General features: G+C 36.6%; 1 protein-coding gene across 1 annotated transcript in view; it reads left to right on the plus strand.

Annotated features, from left to right (window-relative positions):
* The window catches only part of LOC133291864 (uncharacterized), a 55370-nt gene that overhangs the window by 26922 nt on the left and 5922 nt on the right, over window positions 1–22526 (plus strand). The window contains exons 12-29 of the mRNA XM_061490190.1: window positions 1158–1295; window positions 3739–3892; window positions 4069–4436; window positions 5085–5548; window positions 6388–6726; window positions 7787–8011; window positions 8397–8487; window positions 9274–9351; window positions 9579–9869; window positions 9995–10192; window positions 10404–10892; window positions 16216–16377; window positions 16531–16860; window positions 16953–17035; window positions 17172–17276; window positions 17831–18059; window positions 18973–19335; window positions 21558–21659. Coding sequence (XP_061346174.1) covers window positions 1158–1295; window positions 3739–3892; window positions 4069–4436; window positions 5085–5548; window positions 6388–6726; window positions 7787–8011; window positions 8397–8487; window positions 9274–9351; window positions 9579–9869; window positions 9995–10192; window positions 10404–10892; window positions 16216–16377; window positions 16531–16860; window positions 16953–17035; window positions 17172–17276; window positions 17831–18059; window positions 18973–19335; window positions 21558–21659 — 4209 coding nt within the window. The remainder of the gene's footprint in view (window positions 1–1157; window positions 1296–3738; window positions 3893–4068; window positions 4437–5084; window positions 5549–6387; window positions 6727–7786; window positions 8012–8396; window positions 8488–9273; window positions 9352–9578; window positions 9870–9994; window positions 10193–10403; window positions 10893–16215; window positions 16378–16530; window positions 16861–16952; window positions 17036–17171; window positions 17277–17830; window positions 18060–18972; window positions 19336–21557; window positions 21660–22526) is intronic.

Below are 22526 nucleotides of genomic sequence, written 5' to 3' on the forward strand. Positions count from 1 at the left end.
CTCCTCCAACTGAATTGCCCTCCACATTTTCATCTATATTCCTTTGCTAAGTCATCCGTGGTTAATCCTCTGAGGCGTTTCCTAGAATAAACCTTTGTAGGCATCTTATCAGATGGTCTTAAACAGATGGGGCTGAGCACTATAGGAAGGCCAGAAAAACAATCCTATCCGATAGCGGGGCCTCAAAGCTGTAATGTTAAAAGTGCGGCACCTTTGCGCTTCTGCCAAATACACCCAATAACAGTATAAGTAGCTCAATGCGATGAAGTTCTTTCCTCCTTAATCTTTTCAATAGCTTTAAAACTAGTTAACGAAAACTGTTCAAATTTAAAGGGAATGCCCAAACTTCATTAAAATTCCAAAAACCTATGTTAGATGTACTGCTGAGTTGTGTATAAACAAATGGGCAGCCATTTCTGAGCTAGAGCCACGAATAATGCATATAGAAGGAAAATAGTATTGTATGGTTTACAAATGTTCAATATATTCATTATAAGCCCTATGAGTACCACAGTCCAAATGCAAGACTTGTCCAGTGGAGGAGCTCTGGATTTCCAAACGGGGCAATCGGAAGCAATTTACTCAGTTTGAAGTGAGTTAGAAACAAAAAAAGAGAGGAAGGACGTATGTAATCAATAGTCCAAAGCCTCCTATCTGAATAAGAAAACAAAATAAAATCAAGCAGCAGCAAAAGAGATTGTCATGACACATCAAATTTAGGACTTGATTTTTTCATTGCTGAAGTTTACAAATTGCAGGTTGATTGAAACGTTTACAAGTTATAGAATGTGTGTTACTCTTCATGCTCACTTCATATTTGTCGTTAGCATATAATCAACATCAATAGGGTGAAATCAATTTTATCATTGGTTTTTCTCTTTCATTTTGTGGAAAATTGGAAGATGTAAACAGGGGAGAGATTGTTAGATTAAAGAAGTAAACTTTGTCATTTAAGATAGGAAGTAGAACTAACCTTTGTACACATTTTAGTTTTTCCAGTAGGTAATTTTTTGCCAAGAATGTTACCCAGTAGGCAAATTTTCTTCTCATAAATGCTATTGAATATGTTAACTTTGATCTGTAGTCCTTCTTTACTCGGACAAGCTTTTGTCCTGTTGACTAGATGTTGTATTCTTTATTATTTGTACCATTTGCAGGCCCAAACTATGTTATCTGAGATATATCCGGGAGGATCTCCTAAAGCTGGCTCCACTTATTGGGATCAGATCCTTGAAGTGGCGGTCATATCTGTGTTACGGCATCTTCTAAAGCACTTACAGGAGATCTTGGAGCAGGTGAGGAATATTACTTATTGGTGTAGGAATCATTTTCAAGAAAATCAGTATGTCCCTTGCAAGCAAGCATATGCTAGAATTGGATAAACATCCACGTCAGTTCAGATTTATCTTTCATTAGAAAAATCCAAATTACACAAGTATAATCATCAATTAACAAAACAAATCGTTTGGCCCTAGAGACATTAGAAATTTTTGTAGGACCCCTAGCATTAGAGTGTGAATAAGAGCAAAAAGTTCATATTTATTATTGAGCTTGAAGAAAAGATACATGGTGATATTTTGCAACTCAGTGAGGAAGCCACCTAATTTCAAGAACTTAAATATTGAGTATAGCATGGTTCGAAAGTTTATTCTACATCACTTCCAGTGCAACACATGCACGCGTATGCGCATTTACATAAATTTCCTCAATAACGTGTACAACATATACATGGTTTTCCATATAAGGAACGCTTAACTTAATACTTTCTATAAAGAAACAATTTTAGTAGGTTCATATTTTCCGATACAAATTTAATATCAATTGATGGCAACTTGGAGGTGGTAAGTCCGTCGCTCCGAAGGTTGTTATTCATGTACCGGAGATACCTTCCCCTCCGTTCGGAGAACATGTTTCCTAGGAGTGATTATCTAGAGTCCCCTGCTCTGGAGATTGTTATTTATACACTGGAGATTCCTTCTTCAGATTCATTCCCAAACCCATATTCATTCACGCACGCATCATAGATCAAATGCATTTATCACATCATGCACATTTCAAAACAAGCTCATCTTGTACCATATGCTATACAAATTATCAAATACAACATAGATTCATTACTTTTCTATACATACTAATTTGATTTTAGCAATGAGGACGGGTCTAAAGTTGTAGTAAAACTGATCCTTTTTGGCCGAAGTTCATGGGTTCAAATATCGGAAACAACCTATTTGCAAAAATGTAAAAGGTAAGGGGACATAAGGATTTCCTTATCCCTACCTTCGCAAACCTGGGTTTCATAGGAGTTGTTTTTTTGTTTACAGATTTGATATTTGCACAATTAATAAAATCTTAATAAAAAACCACCTTCTGGTACTTTACAATAAACATTCATAACACCTATCTCTATATTTTAGTCCAACATTTATCTAAGCAAGCCAACAGTGGATTTGTTCCCAATCTAGTTCATTTTCAAACTTGATTTATGACATACATAATCAATTATTCACGGCAATAATTGATTAGCAGCAAGTTCATTTTCAAACCTGATTTTCGGTATAAAATAATCGATTATTCACCATGATATAATTGATTATTTTTCCTACCAATGAGCAAGGTTGGCTGGCATAGCTCTTGAAAAATAATTGAATATTGGTTTTAATATTCGATTATATGTTTAAAGCACCAATTCAACCTAAGAGCTTAAGATATTAGGTGAAGGCATATTAGTGATTTTATATTATATTTCTCTAATATAATATAAGGGTAAAGGTAAGGCTGCGTACAAGGATTACCTTCACCTTACACTCGATAGTCGGGTTTAACGGGGAGTGATTTTTTTTATTTCTTTTTATATTTCTCTAATACATCCCTTGACATAAGAGCAATAGTGAGCCTTGGAGTAGTGGTAAGGTTGCTTCTTATGATCGGAAGGTCATGGATTCGAGTCTGGAAAATAACCTCTTTGCAAAAAATACAAGGGTAAGGTTGCTACAATCGACTCTCACCCTTACCCTTGCAATTCGGAGAGTCTTGTTCTTCGGTGGTTTGCCTTCTCACATAAGAGCCCATTGTGCTTGAAGGATGGACAATACAGAGACTCACCTACTTGTACTAAGAAATTCTGCAATATTTAATTTTTTATCAATAGAATGGGGAGGTAAGGATTGAACTCTTGGTCACTTGGTCATAGAGGCTCTGATACCATGTAAGGTGCCAATTAAACTCAAAAGGTTAAGTTGTTAGGTGAATGCACATTAATGGTTTCATATTTTATATTATATTTCTCTAACATTACAATTTGAACCAAAATGGGGAGTTCATGATCCAATTGGTTCTAGGATAATCAATTATCCTATTATCAACACGAAAATTGAGCCTCTAGAACCTATAATAATTAATTAAAGGGCATAATAATCTATTATCTCTGTTAAATAAACCTTCAAAATTCCACACCTTGAACCATGAACTAATTTCTGCAATGGCTACATCGATGTTCATCTTTATTGGGTTTGGAGGAGGTGGATGAAGGGGCTGTTTAGCGGGACTTTCTTGTTGTCATGATTGACCCATTAGTGGGTTTTTCATCAAGAATCACAACCGAAGACTCTGCACTCCTTTAACTCTGAAACAAATAGGAAACAATTCTGTCCTAATAACAAAAGAAAATCAATATACAATAATTACATAATTAATCTTTTTTTATTTACAATATGATGTTAATATGATTTTCTCCTCTAGGACAACCCTCCAGCACTTCAGGCAATCCTATCTGGGGAAATTGTCATCACATCATCAAAAGAGTCCCACCGGCAAGAGCAGAGGGAGCGTGCTTTTGCTCTGTTACATCAGATGATTGAAGATGCTCATATTGGCAAGCGACAGTTTTTGAGTGGTACCTCTTTTCTTTTTTCTTTAGGCATTTTAATAGTTTTGTCATTTGCAAAAAAGTGAACATCTTTCTATGGGCATTTTATTCCTTTATTTATTTTTAAAATTCAAACAATGGGGTAGAGTTTATGCCTGTCATGTGCTACTTCTATGATTATAACATTTTTTATACTTCATCAGGTAAGCTTCATAACTTTGCAAGAGCTGTCGCTGATGAAGAAACCGAACCAAGTACTACTAGAGGTGAAGGATTGTATGCTGATCGGGGTGTTAATTCTAACAGTGACAAGGACATTGTACTTGGGTTTGGGTTAAGAGTTGTTAAACAAACACCTTCAAGTTCAACTGGAGGAGAAACTGGTCTGCAGTCTTCTGGTTACAACATTAAAGATTCTGGGAAGATAATATTTGCTCCCTTGAGTGCCAAACCTATGACATACCTGTCACAATTCATTCTTCATGTTGCTGCGATTGGCGACATAGTTGATGGGACTGATACTACTCATGATTTTAACTTTTTCTCTGTCATTTATGAGTGGCCTAAGGATGTAAGGTTCTCAAAATATTTGAATTATTTGACAGTGTTTGATTATAGACAACAATTTCCATGATTATGAGTATCTTAAGCCAGTTTCTGTTGCACATGACAGCTGATCTATTTTCATAATATGAAGATATTGTTCATATATCTCTTTTACCCCTCTGCACTGCAATTGTGGAAACACATAAGAATTTTGCAAAATTTTGGGAAAAGTATATGTTCTTATTTTTTGATAAAGTAAAATCCATGTATTTATTATTGTATGTGTTCAATAGCAACAACATATTTGTATTTACCTCTATGCAACCATTGCATCACACTCACATTTGACAAAGTTTACCACCTATTTTGATAAAAAAATTACATGTTCATTTATTTTTTTTATAGATTTAGTTAGGGTTTTGGAAATGGAGGGCGAGGCATTGCTGCCTTGTGATCTGGTAGTTATGGGTTCTATTTGTGGAAATAGCCTTTCCACCCTCGGGGTAAGACTGCATATCTTTGACTCTTCCCGAACCTCACAATGATGGAGCCTCATGCACTGGATCTCCCTTTTTGCTGCCATTTAGAAATCTTCATGAAGATTGAATGTTTTATGTGATGAGCATATCTTGGTTTCTATTAACCAACTATGTTTTATTGTTCTATTTTGCAGCTTTTGACCCGTCTTGTTTTTGAAAGGGGCAGTACTGATGCAGCTGGGAAGGTAGCTGAAATTTTGTGTGCTGATTTTGTACATGAGGTGATTTCTGCATGTGTGCCTCCTGTTTATCCTCCGCGATCTGGACATGGATGGGCATGCATTCCAGTTGTTCCTACTTTCCCTAAGAGCAGCTCTGAAAATAAAATACTGTCTCCATCATCTAAAGATGCAAAGCCTAATTGCTATTGCCGTTCTTCAGCGACACCTGGAGTCGCTTTATACCCTCTCCAGTTGGATGTGGTGAAACATTTGGCAAAAATATCCCCAGTGAGGGCTGTCTTAGCATGTGTATTCGGGAGTAGTATACTGTACAGCAGCAGTAGCTCTTCAATTTCAAGCTCCTTAAGTGATGGATTACTGCAGGCTCCGGATGCAGATCGGTTGTTTTATGAGTTTGCTCTTGATCAATCTGAAAGGTAGCATACCCTATACATGTGTATTGGTTGGCAATGGCAGTCATAATGTCATATATATGTGTTTCTTTTGAACTGTTTTAAAGGAAACAATATTTAGTCTGTATCTTAATATTATCATAGATATATAAAAAATTTATTCATTTTGATATTATTGACATCTTTCTTTTTTCTATAGATTGGTCATCAATATGTATTTTCTTATGTATACCTTTGTTTTTGACAAATACATGTATAGGTTATTTATATGATGAAGAATGTATGAGTTAGAATATATCGATTAAGAATATTTTAGCAGGTTATCATATAAGCTTTTACTTTTAATGAAGTTTTTCTTTTTCAAGACAATTCTTTCATAAATTTTAAATAGATAAGATTAAAAGTATTTAATATTAAGCTGGAAGCAAGAAAGAAATTGGCATTTTGGAATTAGTTCATGAAGAATGGGTTTTTCCAGCCTCTGGCAAATTCTTCTTCCATTCGTTTTTGAGGCTTTGGTAGAAGGAAAGAATTTATGGTCCTTCACAAATGCCCCCTCTTTGTGAGGTTTTGGTGCTTATTGGTGGTGCATAATGCAAAAATTTTCACCAGACATTTCTTAGTTCAAATCTCATGTTAGCATATGGCTCTTTGCCCTTTATTCTTTTGTTTGGTGGTCGGGGGGAGAGGGTGGTTTCTCTTTGGAATTAGGAAGGGACTTTCATTTTAAGACGATTACTTTCTCTGTACTTCTCATCTTTTCCTTTATAAATTCTTTTACTAACAAAATTAAGCCACCGGGGTTGCATGACATCAGTTAGTATTATTAAATAATTACTTTAACCTTTTCTCCTGATGTACAGGTTCCCAACTTTGAACAGATGGATACAAATGCAAACTAACCTGCATCGAGTTTCAGAATTTGCTATAACTGCTAATCCAACAGCTGATGATGGTAACATTGAAGCAAGAACTTCTGTTAAGAGAGTTCGTGAACATGACACTGAGGCAGAGTCGGATGCTGATGACATTGCTAGTAGCAGTACAATCCCTGTAGCTCTGACAGACCTAAATAGCCAAGGGGTTGAAACCGTAGACTTCTGGCATGAATCCTCAAAATCTGAAGCTGCTCGACTTGACACCACAGTTTTCCTTTCTTTTGATTGGGATAACGAAGAACCATACGAGAAGGCAGTGGAACGGTATTATAGTTCAAATTGTTGTTAAAACTGTAGTTTTTTTTCTCTCATTAAGTTTCGTTGCACTTGCATTAGAATGTGGCCAACTTGGTGTGATCAAAGCAAATAAGATGTACGCATACATTGTTTCATCAATTTTACTTCATATTAGTGATTAATGATTATTTATTTTTGTAATTTAGCTTCACTCATGTTGATCTGAACTTTGAATGGTTTAAACATGGACTTTTTGTTGATTCAGTTACAATGTTATAGGAAGTTGAATGTTGGTAAGCATAGGCAACATGAATATAAAATGGGAGTAGCGAAAATGAGGATATTTAGGTGGATGTGTGGTCATACAGGGATGAACTACATAAGAAATGAATGTATTCGACGTAAGGTATGAGTAGTATTGGTGGCTGAAAAGATGAAAGAATATAGACTAAGATGGTTTGGACATATTGTTCATAAAGAAGTTGGTTACCAAGAGCATGACGTGAAGAGAGGAATAGATCGACCTACACTTACTTGGGGAGAAGTAGTAAAACAAGACATAATGGAGTGAGAAATAAATTGGCAAGTTGTGTGTCTTAGGATGAAGTGGAGGAAAACTATTAGCACTGTGGAAGGATAGACCTGTTTTTTCCTATGTTCCAGACAGTCTATTTTTAGTCATTTTTCCCTATATTTTTTAATTTATTTATCTTCCTATCTAATTTTTTCCCTCTTATTTTTTTTCTCTTTTATCTATTTTTTTTTTATATTATTTTTCTCCTCTTCTTTTCCCTTAATATTTTCTTGCTTTTTATTTGGATTCATCCACAGCCGATCCCAACTATTTTGGGATAAAGATGTTGAAGTTGCAATTGTTAGACCTCTTTTTTAATATGGTGTTGTTTGAGATAGATAACGAGAAGAGTAGCAAACACCCATACTTTTGAATCATGATCTTTGTCTGTACCAGATTTCTTAATATTCTTGTTTTTTCTTTGTTCAATAGTTTTGGAGCCGTAAATAATTGTGAATTGTCTTTCCTTAGCAATTTTCATGTTACAGAGTGTTCTTTCTTCTTCTACTATAGGCTAATTGATGAAGGAAAGCTAATGGATGCTCTTGCACTTTCTGACCGCTTTCTACGTAATGGGGCCTCCGATCAGCTTCTTCAGCTAATCATTGAACGTGCAGAAGAGATCCATCCAAATTCTGCACAACATCAAGGATTTGGAGGGCATAATAATTGGAGCAATAGTTGGCAGTATTGCCTAAGGTTGAAAGACAAAAAGCTGGCAGCTAGACTTGCACTGAGGTTTGCAAATCCTTTCATTTTCATGATTTTGGGGGAAATAAATTTATATAGCTGGTAAATGGTTTATTCTTGTGACTGTCAATTCCTTCTGTTAGAGACATGAAACCACCCCTTAACTTGCAACTAACAGCTTAAGTTTTTGGGAGAGTTAGATTCTTAACATTGTATCTAAGCCTCTATGACCAAATGGTCCGGAATTCAATTCTTGCCACCTCATTTTTCATAGTTAAATTAAATTTCAACACAAGGTGAAGTGGGTCTGTGCAATTTCCATGTTTTTTCTTCATTTGTAGCATGCTTATAATTAAGTTCATTATTATATCGAGATATCCAGCATTTGTCTCAGCCTGTGATGTCACTTTTAAATTTCAAAATTTTATCATAGGTATTTGCACACATGGGAATTAGATGCTGCTTTGGATGTTCTTACAATGTGCAGCTGCCATCTGCCTCAGAATGATTCTATAAGGAAAGAGGTGCTCAAGTTACCACTTTTTCTTCTTTTACTACTCTATTGCTATATCAATATTCCCAGTATGGTATGATGCATGGATACCCTTAAATGGTTGCTGTATCCATGAGTACTTATCCTATATAGGTACTTGTTGGTTAAGCAAGTATACATTTTTGTTCTTTAAATTTCTCTATTAAATACCTTTGGGTACATCTTGGTCATGCATTCCAATGAGTTTGATATCATTCTAGTATAATAATTAATAACAACTCCCAAGATTTGTGTTGCTTAGGAAATATAATAATTAATAACAACTCCCAAGAGTTATATTGCTTTGGAAATACAACAATTATATGTCCAGTTCTAATTAACTTAAGCATTAATGCTTATTCTTTTTACCATCTTTCATAATTGACCCTTAAGGGAGCCAACTAAGCATAATTTGTCCTAAAACAACTTGGAACCCAATTGAAATTGCGCATTGAAGCTGGTACACGAATTTGCATCACTTGGGCTTAACCGCTTAACATTTGATCTCTTCTAATCAAACTTAGTATATTTGCTCCCGCATCACTAAGTTTTCTTTCATTTTCTCTTGGTCTCTATCACTTTCCCGCTGGTTCTTGATTTCTATCACTTTTATCTTTGGTTTTTATATTTCTACATAATATACTATACCATACCTGTACCCTTGGTATATTGTTTTTTTTACTTCATGCCCCTATCTGTATTGGTATGATTACTTGTACCTTTATTGATGCAATGCATATTTTTGTTCTTAAATGACATTATTCATTGTAATGCTTAGGTTTTGCAAATGAAACAAGCTTTGCAGAGGTACAGCCACATATTAAGTGCAGATGATCATTATACGAGCTGGCGAGAGGTTGTATTCTCTTCTGTGAACTGTTACATGTCTAATGCACAAATGCTATGCCAGTTTTATCATTTTTCTCCAGAAGTTTATATTATCTGTGGATACGAGCTTCAATGAAAACGGCATGTAGATGATATATCAGTAATATACTAGCTTATAGAAATATATTTCTCTTTATCAATTTTCCTTTCCCTTTTGATAACTCATGTCTTCCTTAAAAAATCTTTGTATTTCAGGTTGAAGCTGATTGCAAGGAAGATCCAGAGGGGCTGGCACTTAGATTAGCTGGAAAAGGAGCTGTTTCTGCAGCACTAGAAGTGGCAGAAAGTGCAGCATTATCAATTGATTTACGGAGAGAGTTGCAGGGGCGGCAGCTTGTGAAGCTTCTGACAGCTGACCCACTTAGTGGTGGAGGACCGGCTGAAGCCTCACGCTTTCTTTCTTCATTACGGGACACAGATGATGCTTTGCCTGTTGTTATGGGTGCAATGCAGCTTTTGCCCAATTTGCGGTCAAAGCAACTTCTTGTAATCACTCATTTATCTTGCATATATTTTCCCTGTTTAATGATATAAATTGCTTTGAACTGTACTATATGGACTTTTGAAATTCCATCCTCATCTCAATGATGATTACTATGCATTATTTGAAGGTTCACTTCTTCCTGAAGCGGAGAGAAGGGAATCTGTCGGATATCGAGGTTTCTAGGCTTAATTCATGGGCTTTAGGGCTTCGTGTGCTCTCTGTCTTGCCAGTGCCATGGCAGCAAAAGTGTTCTTCCCTGCATGAGCATCCTCATCTGATTTTGGAAGTGCTACTCATGAGGAAACAATTGCAATCTGCTACACTGGTAGTGTAATTTTAACTTTAATTTGATGCTTTCATTAGCATGCATTATTTTCCATTTACTAATTATTTGGAAGTATTGATAGTGAAGCATTAGGGATGCCTTTGTCTCATATATGGCCAGTTTTTCCTATTATTTTTACACATCATTTTCCTTAATCCTCTAGGTTGCTTATTACTCATATACAATGTTATTTTTGCCTTTATTTCTGTAGATATTAAAGGAATTTCCTTCTTTACGAGACAACAATGTAATTACTACATATGCAGCTAAGGCTATTGCTCTCAGTATCAGCTCGCCTCCTAGGGAACATCGCATCTCTGTTTCCGGATCAAGACCAAAGCAGAAGGCACGACCAGGAGCCCCGCCAAGGTTGTCTTTTACGAGCAGTTTAAGTAACTTACAGAAAGAGGCTCGAAGAGCTTTTTCATGGGCTCCAAAAAATACTGTGGACAAAAATGCTCCAAAAGATGTTTATAGGAAAAGAAAAAGTTCTGGATTATCCCCCTCTGATAGAGTTGCTTGGGAAGCAATGGCTGGAATTCAAGAGGACCGTATTTCATCTTTTTCAACAGATGGGCAAGAGCGGCTTCCTTCCGTCTCAATTGCTGAGGAATGGATGCTTACAGGTGACCCACCAAAAGATGAAAGCATTCGTTCATCTCACAGATATGAAAGCGCCCCTGACATTACACTGTTCAAGGTATAGTAATGGGTTGATATTCATATTTAATAATTGTGGTAGGATATTTTATAGAAAATTTAGTGCTATTGCTTTGTTGCTTTAAGGAATATTTCTGCATTTCTAAGCTCTGACAAAATTGAAGCCATTGTAATTGGGACTTGGGAGTCACTGGCTACTGATAACCAAAGTCATTGTAGTTGCTTCGTATTGAAATATAAAAGAATTATTTTTTTCTGAATTGATACTAATGATTTACATTGATAGAGAGATTTATACAAGAGAGAATGAGAAAAAATAGATAAGGATGACTCAGCAATGAGTCATTAGTCTTATCCATTAATTAATAATAAAAAAAGTATCCACTAATTAATAGAAAATAAAAAGAAAATATTCTAATCCTAATTTCCTACATTCCCTCTCAAGTTGGGATGTAAATGTTGATCATTCTCAACTTGCCAATCAAGTCTTCAAAGGTTGGACGGTGTAAGCCCTTGGTGAAGATATCTGCATTCTGTTCTTTGGTAGGAACATACATCATACGCACACTTCCATCATCTAATTTTTCTTTGATGAAGTAGCGATTAATTTCCATGTTCTTTGTTTGATCATGGTGCACAGGATTTTGAGCAATGCTGACAGTTGCCTTGTTGTCACAATATAGTTTTATTGGTAGGGAATATAAGATTTTCAAGTCTTTAAGAAGACTTCTCAACCAGATTCCTTCACAAACTCCATGAGCTAAAGCTCGAAATTCTGCTTCAGCACTACTTCTTGCAACCACTGTTTGCTTTTTTCTTTTCCAAGTAACAAGATTTCCCCACACATAGGTGCAATAACTCGAGGTAGATCTCTTGTCCACTGATGAACCTGCCCAATCTGCATCAGTGTAGATTTCAATTGTCCTATTATACCATTTTCTAAAAAATATTCCTCTGCCTAGAGTGTTCTTGAGGTATCTAAGCACCCTATATAGTGCACTTAGATGTTTCTCCTTGGATGAGTGCATGAATTGACTAATCATATTCACCTCAAAGGCAATGTCTGGTCGCGTGTGGGATATTTAAATTAGTTTGCCAACCAATCTCTAATATTGCTCTTTATCCACCCCGTTCCCATCTTCAATACCTAACTTGGTATTAGGTTCCACAGGTGTCTCGACAGGCTTACACCCTAGCATTCCTGTTTCCAGCAAAAGATCTAGAACATTTTTTTTTTTAGAGTAATGCCCGTTTTGCTCCTAGCAACTTCCATGCCAAAGAAATATTTAATAGTTCCAAGGTCCTTTAGTTCAAACTAAGTTGCTGGATACTTCTTCAAGGAGTTCAATTCCTCACTATCGTCACCTGTAAGAACTATGTCATCCACGTACACAATAAGAATAACAATTTTACCATCCTTAGAGTGTTTGTGGAAGAGAGTATGATCAGACTGTGCTTGAGTGAAGCCTCTTCCTTTGACAGCTTGTGTGGATTTTTCAAACCATTCTCTAGGAGACTGTTTTAACCCTTAGAGAGACTTTTTTAGTTTACACACTGATCCATCTTCCTTTTTAAAGCCAGGTGGAGGATCCATATAGACCTAGCTCATTTTTCAAATCTAACTATCGCGGAGGCCAATCTAGGTTGGCAACAAGTGATAAGAGAACTCGGATGGTATTGACCTTAGCAACTAGAGCAAAAGTATCATGATAATCTATCCCATGAGTCAGGGTGAACCCCTTCGCAACCAATCTTGCCTTGTGTCTGTTGATGCTATTATTTGTATTGAATTTTATTGAAAACACTCATTCGCATTCTACTTTATGTTTTCCCTTTGGTAGGGTCACTATCTCCCAAGTTCCATTTCTTTATAAAGCATTGATTTTTTCAAAGACAGCATCCCTCCATTTTGGATCATTGAGAGCCTCATGTATATTTCTCGGTATCTTTGAACTGTCCAACATAGTATTAAAAGTACGAAACCCTGGGGACAACTTTTTATATGAAATATGATTAGAAATAGGATGAGTAGTACAAGATCGAGTACCTTTTCTGAGAGCAATGGGCAAGTATAGATCATTTTCGTCATGGCACTCAAGTGTCGGGGTGTTGGAACTAGAACTTGGTTCAGAATGCTGGCAGTGTAGAGGCTCTGAGTTATTCACACTTTGAGGAGGCTTTCGCCTGCTATAAACTTGTCTCCACTTTGAGGAGGATCTGATGGTGAGGATTTTGTAGCTCCCCCTGTTTCCAATAGTAGAGGTAATATTGTGGCATCAGTAGGTTCCCATGACTGATCTTCATCTGCTCCTATAGACTCCCCCTGAAGAGAAGTCATGGGAAAGAAAGGTTGAGTCTCAGAAAAGGTGACATCCATAGAGACAAAGACTTTACGAAGAAAGGGTGAATAATATTTATGACCACGTTGAGTAGGAGAATAACCAATGAAGACACACCGGAGAGACTTATTTATGTTCACTATGAGTGTTCCTAAAAACCTCTGATCAAGCTTGGACCATTGATCAGAGGGAATAAGACAAATACGACACAACCAAACAATTTGGGAGGTAGAGAGGAGATGCCTCGGAAGGAAGGGAAGGTGCGAAAAAGGCTAGAAAAAGGAGACTGAAAGTTGAGAGTTTGAGATGACATTCAATTGATAAGGTACGAGGCATTGACAACGACTTCCCCCAAAAGGTATTTAGGAACACTCATAGTGAACATAAGAGCCCAAGCAACTTCAAGGAGATATCAGTTTTTTCTTTCTACAACTCTGTTTTGTTGGAGTGTCAGGACATGAGTTTTGGGAAAGGATGTCATGTTGTGAGAGATATTCTCCAAGAATAGAGTTAAAATACTCTTTGCCTTTAGCTATACGAAGAATTGGTATAGCAACTTAGAATTGAGTTTGAACCATCGCATGGAATTTTTTAAAAAAGGATGCAGCATCTGACTTATCCTTTAGAAGGTATACCCAACAAACTCGGGAGTGGTCATCAATGAAGGTAATGAACTATCGAGCACTTGAAATATTCTTAAAACGGGCTGGACCCCATATGTCGCTATAAACTAAAGAAAATGGGGAAAAGTCATGGTGAACTTTAGAAGGATAATGAACACAAGTATACTTGGCAAGTTGACAAATATCACAAAAAAACAAATTAGGACTTTTATTAATAAATAAGTTTGGTAACAACTTCTGAAAATAGGTAAAATTGGGATGACCTAGCCTATGGTGCCACAGCATAACATCATTACATGAATCAACAGGAAACAGTCTCTTTTTCCACAAAAACAGCTTCATGAGTCACATCCTCCTCAAAGTAGTAAAGTCCACCATCCTCTCTAGCATTGCTAATCATCCTCTCCGAGTCTTGTTCCTGAAAAGCACAACCATGTGGAAAGAATTTAGCAAAACAATGCAACTTAGAAGTTAGTTTGCTAATGGAAATGAGATTGCAAGCCAGAGAAGGAACATGAAGAATTGATGTTAAATTAATCTGCTCAGAAAGTTTAACGGTTCTGTATCCTGCAATCTGGGAGAAATTGGTATCGGCGATCTTGACTCGAGAGGGTTCATAGTGTGGAGTGTCAGAATAAAACAAGGTCGGATTACCTGTCATATGGTCAGAGGCTCTAGAATCAAGGATCCAATGATTTTAACTATCAATATGGAAAGTTGTACCTTGTTAAGCCATATTAATAGTGGCCTTAGGAGGTTGAGTCAGAAGTCTCTGAAGTTGTTCAAATCGAGTCTTGCTGAGAAACACACCATCATAGTCAGAGGATGCACGAGGTTCTTCAACCTTGTCATCAGTAGAAACCTGATATGCACAACCTTTATTATGCCCTTTTGGCTTTCAATTTGCTGGTTTCCCGTGGATTTATTAACGTTTTTCACGGGCATGACCAATTTTATTCCAGTGGGTGCACCATGGACGACCATCCCGTTTTGATTCTCCAGAAGAACGGTCAATGGTATGTTTGGCAGCCAATGCAAACATATCATCAGACTTATCAATTGATTTCTTTTCTCCCAGCATAACTCTCTGTCTACTAGCTTCTCTCCGAACCTCAGCAAATGCATCAGCAAGTAAAGGTAACGGTCTCTGTCCCTATATTTGACCACGAACCTTATCAAGATCTCGGTTGAGGCCAACAAGAAAGTCATAAAGTCGTTCATTCTCCAAGTGTTTTTTAAACTGGTATTAGCTTCCAATCCTTTGAGGTCGGATGCATAATGAAGATCCAGTTCCTGCCATAAATTTATTAGTGCAGTAAAATATTCAGTTATGGTCATATCTCCTTGACGTAAGTCTTTCAACTTATTTTTCAGTTCAAAGACTTGAGAGGTATTTTCTAGATCGGAATAATTTTGTTGAACAACATCCCAAATCTCCTTGGCGGTATCGAGGAACAAATAGGTCCGGCTGATCTGGGGTTCCATGGAATTGGTCAGCTTTTGCCATTACCAAGGAGTTATTAATCTCCCACTTTTCATATTCAGAAGCATCCTCGGCAGATTTTTTAATTTTCCCGTCGAGATAACCCATCTTTCCCATCGCCCGGATGACCAACTTAACATATTGAAACTATTGTAGGAAATTCTTACCGTTCAACCGGTGATTAGTGATCTGCATGGCTAAGTTGTCTCCAGAGGACTGAATATTATGGGCAGATGAGCAAGCGGAAGAACGATCTTAGGATGCCATGAAAGAAGAGAGAGGATTTGACCGTTGACCCAAAAAATCAAGTTGTTCCTTTTGCAGATCTGACCTCTGAAACAGGTAGAGGAGAAGGTGGCGAGTGGTTCTGAGCAGGTCGCGGCAAAAAAGATGCGGGGAAGGTGGCGCATGAGCTACACACGCCGGTGAATGGTCGCGCGTGTGGAGGTGCGTGTGGTGGCTAATGGTGATGGGTGGCGTTCGACTTGTCGGAGCCTTCTGAGTTGAATGGTCGTTGAATGGTCACTCCACCTTCTCAATTGGAGGTATGTAGATATGGTTTCTGGGTTTGGGCAGAAGTTGGGCAATTTTGATGGTGTTTCAGCCTTAAAGATGGCTGATCTAAGGTACTAGGAACGAACCTGCTCTTGATACCATATTGAAATATAAAAGAATTGTGTTTTTCTGAATTGATACTAATGATTTTCACTGTAGGGAGATTTATACAAGAGAGAATGAGAAAAGATAGATAAGGATGACTCAGCAATGAGTCATTAATCCTATCCATTAACTAATAGAAAATAAAAACGGAAATATTTGATCGTAATTTTCTGCACTTAGTGGCTTCATAGGCGTATCTGTACTGTTTTTATAAATATCATTTTGTCTTTGCTGAATGCTTGGGTTTTCCCTTTGTAGGCACTGCTTGCTCTTTGTTCTGATGAATTAGTCTCTGCCAAAGTCGCCCTTGATTTGTGCATTAATCAAATGAAGAATGTCTTGAGCTCTCAGCAGTTGCCTGAGAATGCATCTATGGAGACAATTGGGCGAGCATATCATGCCACAGAAACATTTGTGCAGGTATTTAATGGAAACAGAGTAATTTATTGATTATAGTTATTGTCAGTGGTTAATAATGATGAGTCTTAAGCCATGTGTTTATTTGCTTTAAATTGCCATCATTAGCATTTTTCTTGCAATGAAAAATGTAATAATTCTATGTTGCATTTCCAGGGTCTACTATATGCCAAGTCCCTGCTAAGAAAGCTCACAGGTGGTAGTGAATTGCCAACTAATTCTGAGAGAAATAGAGATGCTGATGACACATCATCTGATGCTGGCAGTTCTAGTATGGGTAGTCAATCGATAGATGAACTATCTGAAATCCTATCACAGGCAGATGTTTGGCTGGGACGTGCAGAGCTTCTCCAAAGCCTTTTGGGATCAGGTATTGCTGCTTCTCTTGATGACATTGCTGATGGAGAGTCATCTGCCCATCTCCGTGATAGGTTGGTTGTGGAAGAACGCTACAGCATGGCTGTGTATACCTGCAAAAAGTGTAAGGTAGGCAAATTACCTGTCAGTCTTTTATTTACTAGAACTGCTACATTTCAGTTAATGTAGGTTTAAAAAAAAAAATATTTCCCTTCTTTTAGATTGATGTCTTCCCTGTGTGGAATGCATGGGGTCATGCATTAATTCGGATGGAGCGCTACGGACAAGCTCGTGTGAAGTTTAAGTATGTGAATTTTATTTTTTTCGGTGATAATTCTTGAGATCAGTTTTTTTAAAGCTTGAAATCATATTTTTTAGTGAAAGGCGGTGGGAGCATGGATTTGAGTCCAATTAAATAATTTATATCTATTTCATTTCAGGCAAGCTCTTCAGTTGCACAAGGGTGATCCTGGACCTGTGATTTTAGAGATTATTAATACTATTGAAGGTGGCCCACCGGTTGATGTTTCAGCTGTTCGTTCTATGTAAGATGTTTTCCATTTATGATAGTTGTCTTTTAGGTTTTTATTGTTATAACTTATAAGGCTATAAGCTAGACCAATTTTGTTCAAGTGTCATAATGTCTAATATTTGAATTAATTATTTGCATTGTTCTTCCTATTCAAATTTATATTGTTTTATCTTTTGGTTAGAGATCTTGCTTTGATATTTGGATAATCAACTTTCTTTGGTGAGACTCGTTAACATTTGTTGTCATGAACAAGATGGTTGAGTAACTGGATATTGCCGGGAGTTCTGCTTCTTTTGTACCTAATCGTGGCTGGCTAGGGTAGATATTTGAGCAGAAGGTTATCTGATGTCTAATCACAGGCTTTCCTGTACTCTACTAAAAACCTAAATATGTTTGTGCTTTGACTTCTGACTGATCAAGCTGGTTAATTTTTTGAAATTGTTGCTTGCAATTTTTTCTGGAATAGCCGGAAAAGGAAAGAAACCAAGGGGAAAAATTAGGAAGTGAAGACACCTTTAGATCTTGGTCATTGCACAGAAACAGCATCTAATTATATTTCTGCTTCAGGTATGAACATCTGGCTAAAAGTGCGCCCACAATCTTGGATGATTCTCTTTCTGCTGATTCATATCTCAACATCTTATACATGCCATCAACATTTCCTCGTTCGGAGAGATCAAGACGATCTCATGTATCTACAAATAATAATTCTGTATATAGTCAAGACTTTGAAGATGGTCCTCGGAGTAACCTGGATAATGTTAGATACACTGAATGTGTTAATTACTTACAAGAGGTGAACATAACTCTACCCTATCTGCAAATAATTGGCTCATGAAAACGTTCATAATTTAACATTTTGCTTAATCTTTTGTCAAATTAATTAGCTACGCATCAGTTTGAAGAGTGTATATCATACAATATTGGGTTTTTATAGCAAGTCTGTATATTTTCTGCATTGCATTTTTTGGTCTTAAAACAAAAAGAAGTTCTAATTCCATTTTAGGTTTTTGTTTTACATATGTTTTTGTAAAGAACCAATTCAACCCAAAAGCTTAAGCTATTGGGTGAGGTTACATTAATAATTTTATATATCTCAACACGCCCCCTCACACGAGAGCTCACTGGGCTCGAAGAGTGGACAATGCACAGGCCCACCTACCTATGCGAAGAAAGAAATTCCACTAGAAAGAAAGTGGGGGGTGGTGAGGATCGAACTTGGTTCACCGAGGCTCTGATACCATGTAAAGAACCAATTCAACCCAAAAGCTTAAGCTATTGGGTGAGGTTACATTAATAATTTTATATATCTCAACAGTTTTGTTATTATGATTTTGGTATATTTTTAGTATAAAGAAAGGAAGAGGTCGACCGAAACATATCAAGGGAAAAATAGTAAAACAAGACTTAATGGAGTGGAAAATAAATTGGCATACGGCTTGTCTTAAGATGGAGTGAAGAAAAACTATTAGCATTGTGGAGGGGTATATTCTTTGTATGTTTTATTTATTTATTTATTATTACTATTACTATATTTTTTCCTTATTATCCATCAATCTGTTGTTGCTTTTATTTGGATTTATCGACTGCTGACCCCAACTAGTTTTTGGATAAAGATGATATTGAAGTTTATGGTTTAAAATGCTTCCTATCTTTTGCAATTTGTTTGTAACCTTTGGATTTCCTAATTCTTGTTTAAAACTTTGCAGTATGCACGTCAGCATTTGCTTGGTTTTATGTTTAGGCATGGTCATTACCGTGATGGTTGCTTATTGTTCTTTCCTCCTGACGCTGTCCCACCACCACCACAGCCATCAACCATGAGTGGAGTGTCATCTTCATCTCCCCAAAGACTAGATTCTTTGGCGACTGATTATGGGACGATCGATGATCTGTGTGAATTGTGTATTTGTTATGGTGCTATTCCTATTTTGGAGGAAGTTATTTCAACTAGAATGTCTTCAGCTAAATCACAGGATGCAGTGGTGAATCACTATACAGCAACAGCCCTTGCCCGTATTTGCCTCTATTGCGAAACTCACAAGCTTTTCAATTATTTATACAGGTTTCAGGTAATTTTTTCTACTTAATGAGTTGTGATAAAATTAGAAGCAGGACTAAAAATTTCTAGGGAGTAACCTTTTTTCTATCTTTGGAGAGCACCGAGTTTGCCCATTTTTTGTTGGAACACAAATAACATTTTAGAGTACTATGCTTGGCTTCTTTGTGGGTCCTACAGCGTTTGTTTTTTCTTATTTTCTTAGTTTTGTATTTCCCTTGTCCCGTTTATTTTGGGTCCTGTAGCAACCTTATCATTTCACAAAGACTCATCCTCTAAGCTACTCCACAAAAATTTATCAAATAAGCAATGATATAGCCCTATGTTCTCCCAAAATGTCTCATTCTGGATGTTAGCGACTGCTGGGCAATGCAAAAACAAATGAATAAAAATTTCAATACTCATGTTATACATAATTAATATATTCCAAGGAAGTGTTTTTTTGTGGCTTTTATTATGCACCAAGCGTTAGTGTTAATCCCTATAGAGAATCATTTACTAGATAAAACTCAATTTTTTAGATGACTTTGGATTTCCAAATGGAGTTTGCAAAATGGAAATGTTATGACCTAGTAGTAAGGTATGGGATTTGGAGTCCCACATCAGAAACAAAAGGTTCTGGTGTGGGGTTTATATGGACTTTGGGCTCTCCTATCTTACAAGCTAGCTTTTAGGATGAGGCTCTCCCAAGGTTCGTATCAATTTGTATCAATGCTTCCACTATGTCTCCCAGTTGCAATTAAGCGAAGCGACTAGTGACTCAGTGTTCACCCAGAGCTAGTAAAAAAGCTAGCACCAAGCTATAGATCACGTGGGAGTTGTGGTTGCGGAGCGTGGTGGGATGTTACGATACAGTTGCGCAAGGTATGGGACTTGGAATCCTAGATCGGAAACATAAGGTTATAATGTGGGGTTTATATGGACTTTGGGCTCTCCTACCTTACAAGCTAGCTTTCGGGGTGAGACTCTCCCAAGTTTCATATCAAAATATCTCTACTGAGAGGGGAAATCTTAGAGAAAGGGAGGTTGCCTAACAAAGATGCATTGTTCAATTTAGCCGCATTTTCCAGTGATCTCGCTCAACCATAGTTGTTAGTATTGCACGATACACGATACTTATCGTGCATTACGATACAAAAGCTGAGCGATATGTATCGGTTGCCTGTATCGGAATTGGTCTTGTATTAAATCATGAATCACAATTTACGATTCTAAAATCAAATCAAGATTTTAAATTTTTAATTCAAAAAATCTGAAAAGTCACTATTAATTAGGGAAAGGAAACAAAGATATGATATGTGATTCAAATTCAAAAATGAATATGAAAGTCACAGTTATTTAGGGAAACAATCAAAAAAAATTTCAAATTAATACAAATCTCTTCGGTCTTGAAAAAAATGTGATATTGAAAAAACAGAGACTTGCGTACACGAAAACAGTCTCTCTTAGAGAAGTTTTCAAAGAGCTATAGTACAGACAAAAGGAGAGAAATTGGAGGCTTAAAATACTTCTTATTTGACATTATATATTTATATTATGTTTGTGAATCTTATGATTCGATACGATTCATGATAAAAAAATAGCCTAATGATACATGTAAATAACCAATTCAACCCAAAAACTTAAGCTATTAGGTGAGGGCTTCTTTAATGATTTATATTATACTCTAACACGACCCCTCACAAAAGAGCTCATTAGACTTGAAAGGTGGATGATGCATCAGGCCAAGCCTACCTGTGCTAAGAAATTCCACAAAGAAAATGGGTGGCGACGAGGATCGAACCCGGGACACCGAAGTTTTGATACCATGTAAAGAACCAATTCAACCCAAAAGCTTAAGCTATTAGGTGAAGGCCTCTTTGATGATTTATATTATACTCTAACAATGCACGATACGCATTGTGATTCAACAACCTTTTCTCAACTCATTCCTGGGAATTGAGTTTAAGGTCATTATTCAACCATTAGGCTTCCCAATATCACTAGTAGTCCTTCTCCTATCAACATCCATATAATTTTAAGTTTGTTATTGTTTTTCTATGTGATCACCACCATTACTTGTTATAATAGCATCAAAATTCTATGGTAAATGATTGTGTAACTTACATTTCCTGCATGGAACAAGATTTTTCATAACCGCAACTGATGGGGCTTGAATATAATGTGTTATGACATTTTCTCTTCAATTTTTCTGTGGCAGATGTTTATGCTTTTCTAATGATCTAAAATATGCAGGTAATTAAAAAGGACCATGTTGCTGCTGGACTCTGTTGTATTCAGTTGTTTGTGAATTCTTCATCGCAAGATGAAGCCGTTGGACATTTGGAACATGCTAAGGTATGCCGATAATTTGATATAGCATGGTAACTTTCGAGTGCCCACAAGACATCAATATGTTTTTTTTTTTAATGATATCACTTATTACTTTTCTGAAGTAACCTTTTTTTTTAATTTGCGTTCTTTTAACTCTAAGAACATTAAATTTGATGTCTGTTTTTCTTCTCTCTTTTGAGCACCTTGTTACAAGAAAGGATATTAAATTTAAAAGAGCAGAAGTGATCAAATATGAACTTAGTGAATTGCCCCGCTTTAGCGCGCTATAGCGGAGTTGCGTTGCGGTGCAACGGCCGGCTGCCACAGACCGCGCCGCTACGGTCAGGCGAAGTGTAGCGGATGTAGCGGCGATATTGCGCCGCTACAGTAGTTTCTGCAAAAATGTTCTCGTCGTAGAAGAAAGAGATTTACAACTTAGATACAAATGAAAGTAAAGATGAAGTTTTGGATGTTCATGATTTCAATTATGATTAGTTCCTTAAGTTCTTTGATTTTGACATTTCACTTAAGTGGCACTTTGAATTTTGACTAATTTTGTCACTTTATTTTGTTGTGTTACATTTAATTCCTTCAATTTGCTTATGATTTGAATTTTAATGTTTGAAATCATTTATGTTTTAGTTTGAGATCCTTCAAATTTGTTTTTTATGTCACATTTTCATATTTTAAGTTTTATATTTGTGGAGTACAATTTAGTGTATCACTTAGGTACACTTTGCACAGTAGCGTTGTAGCGCTACCCGCTATAGCACTATAGCAGTTTGGAGGGTCAGCCGCTACGCGCCGTTATCTGAGATTAATAAGTATGGTTCATATGGATTGAAGTATATTAAATTTATACAGGATCAGATGATGGAATTCTCCAATTTC

Source organism: Gastrolobium bilobum, unplaced genomic scaffold (genome assembly GCF_033153095.1).
Source record: "Gastrolobium bilobum isolate Gb01-03AN ecotype WA unplaced genomic scaffold, APGP_CSIRO_Gbil_v1 utg8480, whole genome shotgun sequence".
Lineage (NCBI taxonomy): Eukaryota > Viridiplantae > Streptophyta > Magnoliopsida > Fabales > Fabaceae > Gastrolobium > Gastrolobium bilobum.